Source organism: Nylanderia fulva, unplaced genomic scaffold (genome assembly GCF_048542155.1).
Source record: "Nylanderia fulva isolate GAGA-0341 unplaced genomic scaffold, ASM4854215v1 Scaffold7, whole genome shotgun sequence".
Classification (NCBI taxonomy): domain Eukaryota; kingdom Metazoa; phylum Arthropoda; class Insecta; order Hymenoptera; family Formicidae; genus Nylanderia; species Nylanderia fulva.
The window spans coordinates 643,059-658,834 of record NW_028190807.1 but is presented as its reverse complement, the minus strand read 5'-3'; the positions used below and the strand labels follow the sequence as shown (position 1 = coordinate 658,834).

At 32.5% G+C, this 15,776-nt stretch overlaps 3 protein-coding genes across 4 annotated transcripts; 2 read left to right on the top strand and 1 right to left on the bottom strand.

The window, feature by feature from the left end:
* Positions 1–43: 43 nt before the first annotated feature.
* On the top strand, positions 44–8,451 carry LOC114945085 (fibroblast growth factor receptor substrate 3). The gene is made up of 4 exons (XM_029321166.2): positions 44–364; positions 1,200–1,498; positions 1,622–1,989; positions 2,072–8,451. The coding sequence occupies exons 2-4, from the start codon at positions 1,211–1,213 to the stop codon at positions 2,823–2,825; spliced, it is 1,410 nt and encodes a 469-aa protein (XP_029176999.1). The 5' UTR covers positions 44–364; positions 1,200–1,210; the 3' UTR covers positions 2,826–8,451.
* A 1,056-nt stretch (positions 8,452–9,507) lies between these two features.
* Positions 9,508–13,360, bottom strand: LOC114945086 (serine/arginine-rich splicing factor 7). 2 transcript variants are annotated; one of them, XM_029321168.2, is made up of 4 exons: positions 13,124–13,360; positions 12,453–12,832; positions 10,318–10,535; positions 9,508–9,877 (listed from the first exon to the last, which is right to left on the bottom strand). In XM_029321168.2, the coding sequence occupies exons 1-3, from the start codon at positions 13,130–13,132 to the stop codon at positions 10,322–10,324; spliced, it is 603 nt and encodes a 200-aa protein (XP_029177001.1). In that variant the 5' UTR covers positions 13,133–13,360; the 3' UTR covers positions 9,508–9,877; positions 10,318–10,321. The 2 variants fall into 2 exon arrangements, with proteins under 2 accessions (XP_029177001.1, XP_029177000.1); XM_029321167.2 differs by having other exon boundaries at positions 9,508–9,882; positions 13,124–13,359.
* A 379-nt stretch (positions 13,361–13,739) lies between these two features.
* On the top strand, positions 13,740–15,776 carry IFT52 (intraflagellar transport 52). The gene is made up of 6 exons (XM_029321199.2): positions 13,740–14,070; positions 14,203–14,420; positions 14,518–14,626; positions 14,693–14,975; positions 15,082–15,330; positions 15,426–15,776. Exons 1-6 carry the CDS (start codon positions 13,937–13,939, stop codon positions 15,696–15,698), a joined length of 1,266 nt encoding a protein of 421 aa, XP_029177032.1. The 5' UTR covers positions 13,740–13,936; the 3' UTR covers positions 15,699–15,776.

The window sequence follows — 15,776 nt, the reverse complement described above, 5'->3', positions numbered from 1 at the left end:
AAGATGACGTCTCGCGTCTGTTCCAGCATCGTCGAGGGCGTTCGTCTCGTTTCGGGCTCGTCTTCCCTCTCCCTCGGAAAAGAGTCCCCTTCCCGTGAGGCTTTATCAAATATTTGTATAAATTATAATTACGACGTGCCTACATATATCGCCTCGTCGCCTCGAACGATGACGAATTTGGCGCGGCCCTCGTCGTTAGTCCCGTCATACACTTTGCGCCGCGATCGTCCGGGTTCCTGCGCCCGATACTATGGTGAAATGGCATAGCCGCGCTGACGTGCGGCTGGTGAACGCGGTGCTTGGCGATCGCGCACTCGTCGGAAGACGGATCTCCTGTCGTCTCGTTTTGGCTATGTCGTATTTGGTATGTATACATATATATATATATATATATATATATATATATATCTATATATATATTTGTCTCTAACCGATGGGCGATGACACATATTTTATTACGCCAGATCCAATTATTCACCCTTTTTTATCTCATTTCGACTATAGCCCTTGGTGATCATCTTAATCAGATGAATGCGAGATAAATAAGGACCGGGAAATTTTGTTTTGGCGTCAAGATGCTAACGCAAATATATACATAAAACTATGTCCTCACTGGAGCAACAATGAACATTTTTCAGAAACATGGAACGTCAACAAAAAATTGCTCATTGTTGCTTCAGTGAAGATGCGGCTCTGTCTTCAGTGGAGCAACAACAAACAATATTTTTAAGAAACATGGAACATCAACAAAAATGTTCCTCATTGTTGCTGTAATGAAAAAGTAGCTTAAGAAACTTTTAGCAACAGCTAGCAACTTTTTTGAGAAACAAAAGTTATCAACGAAAGTTGCTTGTTGTTGCTCCAGTGAGGACATAGCTTAAGGAACTTTAAGAAACTTTCGGCAACTTTTTTAAGAAACATAGAAAATCAACAAAAAGCTCATTGCTGCAGTGAAAAAGTAGCTTAAGGAATTTTAAGAACTATTCAGCAACAGCTAGCAACTTTCTAAAGAAATCTGTTATTCCAATGAAGATGCAGTTCTATGTTCTCACTGGAGCAACAATGAGCAACATTTTTAAGGAACATGGTACGTCAATAAAAAGTTGCTCATTGTTGCTCCAGTGAGGACATAGCTTAATGATGACGAGTCTGTTGAATAAACTTTGACAAATTATTGCAATGCTTTTTTTCTTGTTTAGATAAACGAAGGATGGGTTGCGTCAGTAGTAGGGCGAACGTTTTTCAAGTGATGAACGTGAATGACCAAGGTAAACCCATTGCTCGAGGACGTTTGGAAATCACCGAGATCAACATTATATTCCATCAGAATGGCAAGCAGCAGACTATGTGGCCACTGCGTTGTTTACGGCGATACGGATACGATTCGGAGCTATTCAGTTTTGAATCCGGCAGACGTTGTCCTACAGGCGAAGGCATATACGCCTTCAAGTGTAAGAAGGCGAGAGATTTGTTTAATCTTGTACAAACGAAAATTCAGGTTTGTGTAAATTCAATTTCTCTGTCTCCGATATTAATGTTTTATGTATATTGCAAAAAAAGTGTATTTATTATTATTTATGTATGTATATTGCAAGAAAAATGTATTTGTTTATTAATAAAGGTGTACACCAATAGTGGAGATGATGCGCAGTCAAGAGACTCAATTACGTCGCATCCTACCCCAGCAGTGCCAAGACTGGCAGTAGAGCCTACTTACTTAGATCCAATAACATCTAATAGAAGTAACAGTTGTGTGGAGTCTAGAATTAATCATAGTCAGCAAAACGGAAGATTGAGCAGTGTTGGAAGCAGCAGTGGTCCTATATCACCCCAGGGTACCGTGGGATCACCCTCGCCACCTCCTATGATGCCGCCTCCGCCACCGACATCTCAGCCCCATCCGTCCTCTTTATACGTCAATGAAGAAGTCTTGTCATCTGGCCTCACAGAGCACAATAATATCAAGAATCTTGGAAGAACAGTACAAAGGTAACGGTGTCGATTTAATCGATCGGATAAGACATGACGTCGCGAATGTAATATTAATAAATTTTTATTCTCGTTCTTCCAGATCACCACAGCCCGTTGTGGTCGAGAATGCGGTATTTAACAATAATGCAGTCGCAGAAATAGAATTAATACCCGTTCAGCCTAATGCAGAAGCTACGAATTGTGACCCAGCGTCGCCGTTACTGACTAAGACCCCTTACATGAACATAGACATCTGCAGTGAAACCGTCTGCAGTCGTATCTCGCCAACACACAGTACTTTGGAAACGAATCAGCTGAAGGAGGAGAGTAATCCAGGCGGATCTCAACACGCTTACATAAACTTAAGTCCCGGACAGGATCACATAGAGAAGATCGCTGTCAGGGCACGTCCATGTCCGCCTCCATTGCCCGTCTTGCCATCGGACGTCGAGGAAGTCTCGAGGCATTGTTACTACAATTTGGAGGCGAGCGAGATCCAGTATCTGAAGAAACGATACTCCGGTACCTCGATAACCGAAAAGTCGCCGTTGGCTCCTTCTACGCCGACGGAATGTCCGACGAGGGAGATGAATTACGCGATCCTGGATCTGGATAAAAGAGATTCGCCCCCTGGCACGTCCGATACCAACATGAATTCGCCGCCATCTCCGCCGGAATCTCCAAACAAGCCGCAAGTAGGCTACGTCACGATAGACTTCAAGAAAACGGTCGCGCTCTCGCACTCCGTCAATTCCAATCACGATAACGAAGGCTCGAGGAAGACTCGTCACAATTCGACGATGGACGATCTGCTGACGACTGCGTGCAAGCACAATTCCTCGGTGAGTGAGTAACACATTTTATACTTCCTACAATGAGATCGTGTTCCTCGCTATTTTGAATAAAAGAAGAGAGAAATTGGAAAAGATCGATTTAGTTTCGCTATAAGCTTCTGGAAGTCATTAAACTCATTTTTTAATTACTCGTTTAATGAACTCATTAGGCTTTAAACTTTCGACATTTCTTAGCAAATTGGAGGCTATCGTAGTATAGTTGATATACCGCGAGATATATTTCTAGCGTATAGATTTGTACACCAATTTTCAGTGCATTTTATCAGAGCAACAGTATTCATAAATGATAAGTCTTTTTTCCAAGTCGGAATAAGGCAGCATAAAAAAAATTTTTTATACATATGACACATATAGATAAGTTTTTTAGTACTTCTCACACAGATTTTTTACATTTAGCGTTTTACAAACTAATGTTGGAGGAATTGGAAGCTAAAGTGCCCTAATCTTTTTCTGTAAATATCATAGAGATTAATATGGCTCAAATGATCATATAACGGAGATACAAAGTATGTGGTATAAAAATATACGTAAAGAAAATATATACATGAGTTTCACTGAGAATCATAATATAGTGATTAATTTTAAGTGATTGCTGTCATTAATTATTGGATCTATCGCGAAGATAATTGATAAACAAAGTGTAAATTTATAACGAATATTTCTATGATTAAGTAATCACTTGAAATAAGATTGCGAGTGTCATATTCATTTAAGTTTGATACTTGTGATGCGAACGACTAACGATATTAAAAACAATACGTAGTTGATGCAAGCATTTATTACGTTCCAAAGATTATATATATTTTCGTTTCTAGTAAAAAATTTATATACGGATGTATTTAGCATTTATTAGCATTAGTTGATTTGAGTTTTTAATTTTTTCTTCTGTTAGAGCTCTTAAGCTGTGTAATAAAATGCTGCAATACACATCCAAGATGTAAATAAGCATCACTTATGAATATAATAATCATTAATTTTTTTATAGATATGTATATTGTTATCTATTACATTTACATTTTATTATTAAAAAAAGTGAAATTTAAACCAAATACATCACATATATTTTACACATTTTTACGTTAAACCAAAAATATATCTATAAAAAATAGATATAATCAAGTAAGAGTCTATTTGTCAGTCAATAAAATATTTTTTGACACACTCACACGCACACATAGAAATACACTTACATTCGCGTGTGTTGAAAGATACGTAGAAAATATTGCAAAAAACATTAGATCTTTATTTTTTATGTAAATTGCATTCCAGTTCTTTCTCTCTCTTCCTCCTCCCCCTTCTCTCGCTAAAAAGAATTAGTTTATGAGCCACTATTCTTAATAATTCAGTCGACACGATTGAATTAAATAGGAATAACAAGTCTTATTAAAAAAAAAAAAAAAAAAACGCTTTCTTATAAAATGCACGGAATATAACTCTCGCTTATTTTAAAACTTATTGCGTTAGATTGCATATATCTTTTGTATAAAAAAATTTCTTAAGTGGCAGCGACAATAAGGAATTGTTTGCCATAAGAGCAACAAATTATCGAAATAATCGAAAAAGGGATAGTGTGTTAAGTTTTACATAGATACGTATATTATATAATTAATTTTATGCAATAGGTGCGTGTGTGTAAATATATATATGTAGATATGTATGTCTGTTTTCTTTTCACTATTCTCTATTTTTATGCAAAAGGAATAACTTTTTTATCATTATGTGCACTTGTTGTTGGGTGCCTCTATTTTTATTCGTCATAACATGATTCATTCGCGGGTTTCCCCGTTTATCTGTCTAATTGACACGCGTGCAAGATCAAGGGCGTCCGCAAAAAATTAATCGTCTGCTCTCTTTTTGAATAAACACTGAAATTTATTTTTATATTTAATAGACAAAAATAAAAATAACAAAAAAATTAAATACAACATATATATTTGTATGTATATCGGCTGTAAAGCCTATCGCGATGTTTTTTGCGTTAAAAAATTAAATTTAAAAAATTAAAAAAAAAATAATAAAAAATGTATTTATGTTCCTTCCTGAAAAAACCCTGTAGACGCCCGCGATCACATGTTGATTCTTGTCTCTCGGGAATTATGCATGTACATTAAATTAATAAGCACACTAACATCGCACACTTCTGCTTACTACGAATCGATAACGCTGTTATATATCTGTTATTGTTTGACGTAATGCTCTCGTTATTTATTACTGGTTATTTATTGACGGGATTGCCTGATAAGATTTCCATAGGTCGCATTCCTTTTTTTTCTCCCTCTTAATACAACCGCATTTATCTAGTTTGCGTTCCCCTCTTTGCATACAGTATTTAAAATCAGTGTCTTCAGTATTTTTCCTTTGTTGAGACAATCTGTTATGCATTTAAATTTTATATTATCTGCAGGAAGATCAAAGAAATCTGCATTTACTAATAAGTGACGCGAATTCAATAAAAGATGAAGATTCTTCTCTTGTTCCAATAATCTTATTTTGAGGATTGCTTGTTCAATAAAAATTATTCTTTTTATTATATAAAGTTTTCTATTATTTATTGTATTATAATTTAATAATTAACGCCTGTATCGCAGAAAAAAAAACAAATCATATCGAAAAGGAGCGTAACATAATTTTTTTAGATATCTATTAATAAGATCTCTTTTTTAAATGATTATACATAAAAACAAAATCGGTACATTCGAACACTTAAATTAAAGACAACGATATCATATTTGTTAAAATAAGAACTTGAAAAATACTGTTCGATGATATTAACGTATTCACTGCCATATACGAATACTTGAGAAAAATATTTAATATTTCTGCATCTTATCTGCATCGTTTAAAAAATAGTTGATTGATATATAAATATATATATATATATATATTTATTATATAAGTAAAACTCATGTGATAATCTTTACAATGCATAATTTTAAATAACTTGATGGCATTATTCTGAATATCTTATTTATTATCTATTGCATTAATATCATTTTATGTGTGCGTGTGTGTATAATTTTTCAATACCGCGAATACTTTAAAAAAATACGAACGAATACTTTTAACCGAATTAATCGATAAAAGACTGAATTAAATGATAGTAGAAGGAAAGAGTAAATCCAGAAAAAAATATACTTTACAACTGTGGAAAATATATAATTTATTAATGTACAATTTCAAATACTTTTCAATGCAACGAAGAATTAACGAGTAATTTCAGGCAATAATATTCAACGATCTGTTTTGTATGAGTTTTCGTGATAAATCAGATTTTGTAAATAGAATTTTTTCCTGCAGGCTCTAAACTAAACCGATTAAAAATTGGTAGTGAATAAGTTAATACGAGATCTCACTGGCTTTAATGTTCAAAAATTTATATAAAAAAAATTAATTTGTTTTACATAAATACACTTTAGAGATATTATTAACAGAAGTTTTTGTTATATATTATAATATATGCATATATATACATATGTATACATATATATGTATATACATATATGTATACACAAAATTAATTCATATGTTATTCTTATATTATCTATTCAATTTTCTAATATGGATACACATGTTTGTCAAAGTAATATATATTAAATTAATTATATTTAGGAAAGCGAAAAGAATTCAGACCTATATATCAATTTATGATAAATGTCAGAGATGAGCAAAATATTGAAATTACAAGATTTGACAGATATCCTAGCTTTTCATCAATATTTTTCTAACTCCGAAACTATTGTAATGTTGACATCGTTAAAAGATAGATTCTAAATAATTTTTAGAATATGAAAAAATAAAATATTAAAATATTGCATGATGAAATGTCTATGTAGATAATGCTCATCTCTAACAAATATTATAGTATGTATCACGGGAAGATTCTATGTAATATATAATTTGTGATATATTGCATGCATCTTGGAGAGAGAGTTAGAACAATTAATGTTATAATATAAGAAACATACGACGAGAGTGTAACAATGTGCAATGCTTGAAATAGATGAGCTTTTTGTTCTTCGCATAGTATTTTATAAACACAACAAATCTACAATACAAAGGCCTCTGTTGTAAAAGAAATATATTTTTTCTAAATTATTAAATACAGATTAACTCGTGTATCTTAATTTTCATAAATGTATACTGTGTAACATTGTTATATATAGCGTGGCCTATATAATTCTAACAAAATTATTATCAGTGCTCAATATATTAAAACACCGTGGATGTATACGTTTACATTTAAAAAATGTACAATTATTTATCCAAAGAATCTATCTGTAAGAATGTATGGTTTAAGATATCTTAATTATAGATGACACAATAAATGTGTCATCGAACTCTTTTGTTACAATAATATTCTTAGAGGCATATATGAATTTTGATAACAACGCGATACGTTTTCCTTGTGCCAAATTATTATGCATTATAATTGGTGATTTAATAAGGTTAAGGATTTTTGCAAATTTAAGGACTATAATTGTATAACAATTGCAGTAATGAAAAAAATGTTATCGAAAAGGGATATTATAAGTGTGCGCATCAAGCACATTTCTATGAGATATGTTGTGGATTGTTTTGTGAATACATAAGTAGAATGTGCCAAAAAATATATAAATCTGTTTTATAATGTTTAAAGTTCGAATATATATATATATATATATATATATATATATATATATATATATTCATGATTTAGGCTTTCTGGTGCTACATACGTTCTAAAAATGGACATAGCCGATAACAATGACAGTGTCAATCTTGAATATGCAATATAGCAGCTGTATTATAGACAAATACATCGAATTGAATTTCTATCGAAGGGTGTGTGTTTGTGTGTGTATAGACGTATGAATTGTATATGCTACACTAAACGCGCGTACCTTAATTATATGTGACGCTCATAAAAAAAGAGCTTCTTATCGGTAGCAGCTAAAAAAAATGTGTCTCAGCACTCGTCGTGCGACAGTATTAATATACGTATGCGCACCTTTTCCGGTTCCCTTTAAGTTTTACAAAATTCATAACAACTGCATTTGTTAAAAATTTACATATGTTTTTAATATTGATCCGTTAGATAAATAATAAAAATATATATATATATATATGCGAATGATATTTCATACAATCGTTGCAAATATTTTTTCGTAAACTTTTTCTGGTTTTTTTGTGTAATACACAAAGAGATTTAAGATTGACGGTGCAAAATGTAAAAATTTACAACTGTGAAACATGTTTTGTAATGGATGTGCGTTGAAATGGTCGAAAAAGGAGTTGTACGTTCGTTTCTATCTATTCTATCCTATGTGCATGTAATAGGAAGAAGGCTGTATGAAATAGAGGGAAGACGTATTTATTTTTATACAATATCTTGACGTTTTAATGTAGTAAGGTATAGCGAATTATATGTATTATACATTGCGTACGAGAGAGATTATTATATATATAATATTTATGTTATAACTCTAACACACACAGCCTTCCAGATATCATATGATACTTTGAAAAAAATGGTTTATATAAAATCCGTTAGCTATACATACAGACATGCTCCCGATTTATTCATTTCCGCGCTTTATTTTACAGATTGTATGGATTTATAAAATATACACTAATGTTATAAAAACTATCTCATTTTATTAATTATCCTTCTCAAATAATTCGACATGTAGATAAGTTTGCTAGCGCTATTCGCTGATAATAATTCAAAACCAAGCCTTCAAGCTTTTTATTGCACTTCAAGGTCAATTTCTTGTTTCTGAATTTATTCGTTGACAAATTTAATTTTCCATTTATATCTTCCTCGCGCGAATTCGTTATCCCTTGTCTTCGTCCGAATTCTCTAGAAATGATTCATTGGAACCGGCTGCTTCATCGTAAGAGGAATTATTTGTTACTTGAGACTCTGGATGTCGACGACATCGACATAGTCATCTCCATATCAGTGAGACTGTCAGTCGCTTATTTAACTCATCTTGGGCGCCGAAGAACTCTAGAGGAAAAGCCACGCGAAGTAGACACTTTACCCTAAATCATCGCGTGCACTTAATTGGTCTCGATTATTCCCGCTCGTACAATTTATTCGAAGCGAAGGAATATGATGATGCAATTAGCCTGCAAGATATTTCACTTTCTTCATCAAAGTTAAACTATATATACTTATGCATTACATTCATGTTACAGCAAAATCGTGTGTTGCAAAAGAATACAGCAAGGGATCGACGAAAAATATTCAGACCGCTCGAACTGACAGCAATTAAATGTGTCTCGTTAATTGACCTTCGATACTTACTAATAAAATACGAGCAATTCGTTCTATTAATTCTTATATCGATTTCATATCCCTTTTTCGTCTTATTTTCTTCCTCGACATTTAAAAAATATTAACTTAGAAACATAGTAAAACTAATATATTTTATCTATGAAAAAATTGATCTATATTTAATAATCTCTTTTTATCGATTATTCATTAATACAATTTCTTCGAAGTTCGCGATATGACGCAATCGCAAATAAATCATATTGATATGCTACGCCTATTAACTTGCTCTGCCTTCTATAGAGTAATGACGCAAAAAAAATTTGGAATTTGGCTAACTAAACTATATATGTACTTGTTTCATGCGAAACTGAAGATTTCGATGAGATTGATTAAACATATAATTAAAATATCCAATATATAATATGCATTGTCGGAAAAATTAGCCCTTTATTGAAATATTAATTTATAAGTAACTTAAACACTAACTATTAACACAGAGCAAAGAGAACTTTGGAAAAGCTGTAGTAGTCATAAGTCATAATACAATAATGAGTCTTCCTTCTTGTGTACAAAATAATTATTTTTTAGTCATTTATATATATATATATATGTGTGTGTGTATGTGTATGTGTATATATATATAGAATTATATTCCGAAAACAAGTGGCTTCTATATATGCACTAAATGATAAATTGATACATTTGAATTGTAACGAAAAAGTATATATCGCAGATTTCCAATTAAATCAAAAGAAAAATCCACTGAGCGACGTCGATTTCACACAAATCATATCTTCGCTAAAACAAAAAACACTATATTATCATTTATAACTTAATTACAATATATTATCATTATAATATTATAATACAGGGTGACATTATTTAGAAACGACTTTTCCTCAGTGAAAATATCGAGGGAGGTCATTATGTTTTACATGTTCCCAATTTTTACCATCATGTATCTTTGTAATTAAGCCTTAAATTAAAATTCTTTAAAGTAAATCTATCTAAAATTAACTGAAGAATATGGTTTTGTTAATATTTTGTTTCCACAAGACATAATTTGCGAAAAACGCTTTATTTTCAATCGTTTATAACTTGAAAATTATTGGTGTCTCGACATTTTCGCTCAGGAAACATCGTCTCCAAATGACGTCAGGAATCTGCTATTAATCAGGGATTCACTGAATACCTGAAGACACCCTGTATATTATCATATTTAGCGATACTCACTCGTTTATCTGCTTCGCGATCTGGAGCCCGATCGAGATTTCGACTTGGTTCGATCTTTGGAAAGAGACTTGCGTTTCTTGTTACGATATTTATCTTTAACACCGGCGCTCTTGCTGCGGGATCGGCTGCGTCGCGACGAGCGCGAGCGATTGCTACGGGATCTCGAGCGGGAACGTGAGCGCGATCGTGATCGTGATCTTGATCGCGAACGGGACCACCTAAAGTAAAAGTCACAATGAATAAATGTTAGAGTATAATGACCGCGTCCTACTATTACGAAACACTAGCATAAAACGTGAGACGTGGTTTCACTACTGTCTTTAGAACTCGAGATTACTGACTTTTAATAGCACATACTATCTCCAAAATTAATGATTAATTTCAATCAATCGCGCATTTCAATCTCACCAATATAAAACCTAAATCCTGTTAAACCTTTAATATATATGTATAATATATACTATAATATAATATATACACTTAACGTGCATAAAAAAATAAATAAATATATACTAAATAAAATAATTTCTTAAAAACATTGAAAACGTCTTCACGTTACAAAGTTGAAATGCATATTAGTGTATGTATAACGAATAATATATAGACAAAATTGATTTACATAGTCTTTTAAAATGTATCGACATAAAAAATATTTCTGTTGGATAATTCTTCGCCTAACTTATTTCCATAAATATATGCAATTAACTTTAAGAATCGTGCAAGTTTATGCATAATAATTACAACGGATTTGAAAAATTCACTCTGCGTCACCGTAATACGTTAATCCATGTAGAATTATATACTTGATTGGTTCTACTTATGTACCATCCTGGTTCCCTGGGCTGTACTTATAGCAGATAATCGTGGATCGCGTGCGCGCGATGGCTACGCCTGGGAAGGGAGACAGCGGACGAGCGCTTTTATGCGGATGAAATCACGAGAGATGAACGGAGATGAAGAGTGGCTAGAGATGGGAACGCTGAAAGGTTCGTCTCTCAGCGATCATTAGGTATTACGAGGACGACGACGATGACGATAACGACGACGACGATGACGACTGACGACGATGACGAGGACGATGACGACCGACGATAACTGCTGATGATGATGATGATGACGACGACGACGACAACGACGACTAGGCAGAAATCACAGATAGCTGAACGAAGAACGCCGACGAAGTCATGCCGACGTGCATAAACTCTAGATCTGTGATGGTCAGTGGTCAGCGGATCGGTATCGTAGTAGGACTAGTAGTAGCCGCCACACGTGTCCGGCCCCCATGATTTTGAGCCGCGCTTTCTCGCTCGCAGAGATGTGCAGAGGGAAACCCAAAGTAGGTGGAGTGCTCTACGCTGTAACTACGACGCGCGGTGTGTGTGTGCGTTCACGAACACGTGAACCCAAGGCGAATCTCGCGCGACAATGTCGGGGCGACAACACACATTTCTTATGCATGTGCCGCATGCTCAGCCGCAACTCCTATAAATAATGGGGTAGTATTACGTTTGCCGCCTTCTACAACCACTTTATGTTTGTAGGAATCTACTTTTTTTCTCTCTTAATCATTGATCATCTGAATGACTATCGATATTGGTTAAATAACGTCAACCTATGCAATCTTTTTACATAATTGTAATGACACAATAATTGTAATACTATGTCATTTAATCAAATAAAAAAAAGATGTTTTATATGTAATAATATAGATCATCTTATTGGAGATATATTAAATATAGCAGTATTTTTTGTATTTAATTAACTCCTAATTATTGAATATCTAATAATTAAAGTATGTTAAATACTTAAAATCTAAATACAATTGATGATCAATATAAAATAATATTTTTTAAGCAACTGTAAGCTTGGACTTAGATTTATATAACAAGATATAAATCTATATCTTTCTGTAACTATTCTATGATCCTTTCTCATCCTGCAAGTTATGTCCCCATAGTGCATGTACAAAGGCAAAAATTTGCATACAAAATGTAAACAATTCAATGTACAATCTTTTAAACATGACACAAATTTAATATATACAAATTTTATAAAAATTGTATTTATATATACAATAAATATAAATATGAAATAATAACTAATTCTATTTAATATGAAATCTTTAGGAAACTTACCTTCTTCTGCGAGAACTCCTATGGCGATGACAATCTCTAGCGTAGTGGCCCCTTTCACCACATTCGTAACATTTATCTTCTGGATGAAAGGGTCTTCCGGTGCCTCTCCTAAAGGAGCCTCTATCTCTCAATTTTTTTCCATTCGACAGTTCCACACGAACGCGTCTTCCGCATAAAGTACGACCGTCCAGACCTCTCACTGCATCCTCCGCATCTCTAGGATCCTCAAATTCGACAAAGGCAAATCCAGGAGGATTTCTGGCAACCCAGACATTTTGTAAGGATCCATAATAGGAAAACGCATCCTCCAATTCTTGCTTACTAGCACTACTTCCCAAATCTCCTACGTAGACTTTGCCATCAGAGGGATAACGTGACATCTGGACATACATATATGTGTAAGATTAAAAATTATAAACAGAATACTGATAAACAAGATGAATGAAATCCATATCTCTAACTATTTTTCTTATCTCTTCATTATATCACATATACTGCATATATTTCAAAGAAGTGGGGAAAAAAAGAGGAAAAAAAGAGAAATTTAAACATATTTCATTTCATTACGCTTTTTTTTGAGATATAAGAAATATATAGAGCAATAAAACAATAACATTTCGTTAAGTGAGAAACTTTAAAACTGCCGACAATATAATTTTATGTTTGTATACCTTGCTCATTTTGCTGGCTTCTCGTAAATTACTCTAGTAAATATGAAGACCTATATGGCAGAAACTATGCTTTATTTTGGAAAATATCGTGAGAGTTCCGTAATTAGCGAGATGGCTTCTCGTACACACCATATCGATTCGAGAAACAAATTACGAATTGATTAGAGAGAAACCGCTTTTCATAGAACCAATTTTTCAATAGCGTTTTCACCACACGATATTTACGAGAACGTCCACCAATGACAGCGACTCTTCATTGTGCTCTTCGATTTGACTGACCAATCCGCGAAAAGAACTCGGTTTCTCTATATCGTGATTTTTTTCAGGAATAGTATACCAACGACATCTTAATTAATGATAAAGTACTAACAAAATAAATTTGTTATCATCAAACGAAATTGAAGAGCGCCGATATTATCGATAAAATCATAAGATGCAATATAGCGCGAAATAATAGAGAATTTTGATACAAAATGTTTTTTTAATCAAAACAAGTTACAGCAATTGTTTTTATTATTACAAAAATATCGATTAAGAATAATAATTAGATTATTGATAATTGAATATTATATATATACATATATATATATGTATATTTGATGTCATCACGGTTGTCATAGTAACGACGCGGTGAAATATTTTGACAGTTCATACTTTGACAGTTGTTGAATATAGTGTAATAACGTAATATGTCAAATATATATATTATAGTGTGCTATATTATATTAATATAAATAATCTGTTAAATTAATTTATAGTAATATTAATTTAATAATCATATATTAATAATATATTGATAATATTAATTTAATCATGAGCTCGATTTTCGGAAGTAGCGATAAAACTGAAAACATTGTTATTTTTGACGTCTCGAAAAATGAAAGAAAATTGAATGACGATTTCAAAGTACTTCAACGCAAATTAAAGACAAAATCGAAATTTATAGAGTAAGTAAAAATTTGTTAAAACGACTTCTCATACAGTTGTTTGTATATTGTATAAATTATACCATAAAATTCTAAGTTTTCTTATATTAAAATTGAAAACGAATTTATACTTTAAAAATGATTATATTTCAGAAACAGCGAAGTGATATCGCAAGAATTATTGACAAATGCCAAAATTTTAGTATTGCCAGGACCATTAGATAAATTTACAGAGCTTGAAATGAATTCCATTAGAACCTTTTTAAATTCTGGTGGCAATGTTCTTGTTACACTTGGAGAAGGTGGTGAGAACAAATCCAACACAAATATTAACTTTTTACTAGAAGAATTTGGCATTATGGTAAATAATGGTATGTAAAATATTTAAAAAGAAAAAGAGAAAGAAAAATATTCCATTGAAACTTTTTATACATATATACTCACAAGTTTTAATTTTTCTATTTCCAGATAGTGTAGCTAGGATGAGTTATAGTCAAACAATGCATCCTAAGGAAACTTTAATATGTCAAGGTCTATCAAACAAATCTATATTTCTAAAGAATCATGACGAATGCATGTGAGATAATCTTTTAATATTCTACTATATTTTTTTATCAGTTTTCTTAATGTATAATTGTTTCAGTGGCATGAAATTTTTATATCCTTATGGTGCAACTTTAAATGTAGTACAACCATCTGTCGTTGCTCTGTCCAGTGGATCAATTGCTATTCCAATGAATAGACCTATTTGTGCCTATCACTGCATCAAAACTGGTGGTGGCAAGTTAGTTGTGTTAGGTTCATCCAAAATGCTGGCAGATACTTACATAGAAAAGGAGAATAATGATGCCTTGCGTGAAATGATTTTTGATTTTTTTGAGTTGGATGTCACAGGGATAGTGGATCTTCAAATGGATGATGTAGAAGTATGTTTATATTAGTTGTATAAATTAATATAATTCGAAGATTACGATTTTCTATATTCGGATTTATAAAATCAATTTGCAATTAAAATTTTTTATATATTTACAGTTTTGGGAATACAACTTTGTGCCAGATTTAACACAACAGGCAGATAATCCGAAAGTTTGCACACAAGACTTGGATAATATCGATATTCCTCGCGAGTACACCAAGTTATTTAAGCAGCATTTTTATTCTATAAATTTGAACATGGTACCAGCTTGTATAAAAGCATACGAGGCCTTAGGAGTGAAACATGAACCGCTTACTTTGATTCCACCTCATTTTGAAGCACCTTTACCTCCCACACAGGCTTCAGTGAGCATTACATTTTGTGTGACCAATTATCTCTATTTCTAATTTATTAGCACACATAATTATTATGTGAATAACTTCGAAATCATCCTTTATAGGTATTTCCTCCGAGTTTTCAAGAATTACCGCCGCCTGCTTTGGAACTATTTGACCTAAATGAAGCGTTTAGTTCTGATTTCTTGAAACTGTCCCAGCTCACTAATAAATATATGGCGACAAAGAATTTATCAAACAATAAAGAACTAGAGCATTATATTAGAGAATTTGGAAGTATTATAATAAGGATAAACAATTCTGAGACATACACCGCCAAAGAAGTATTAAATTTCATTTTTCAGAAAATTTGCAGTTACAAAGCAACACATGATTGAAATCTTTGTACAGAGGAATAATGTATTAAAATTTATCGCTGATTTTCTAAGACAATCCATTAAAAACAAATGTTTAAC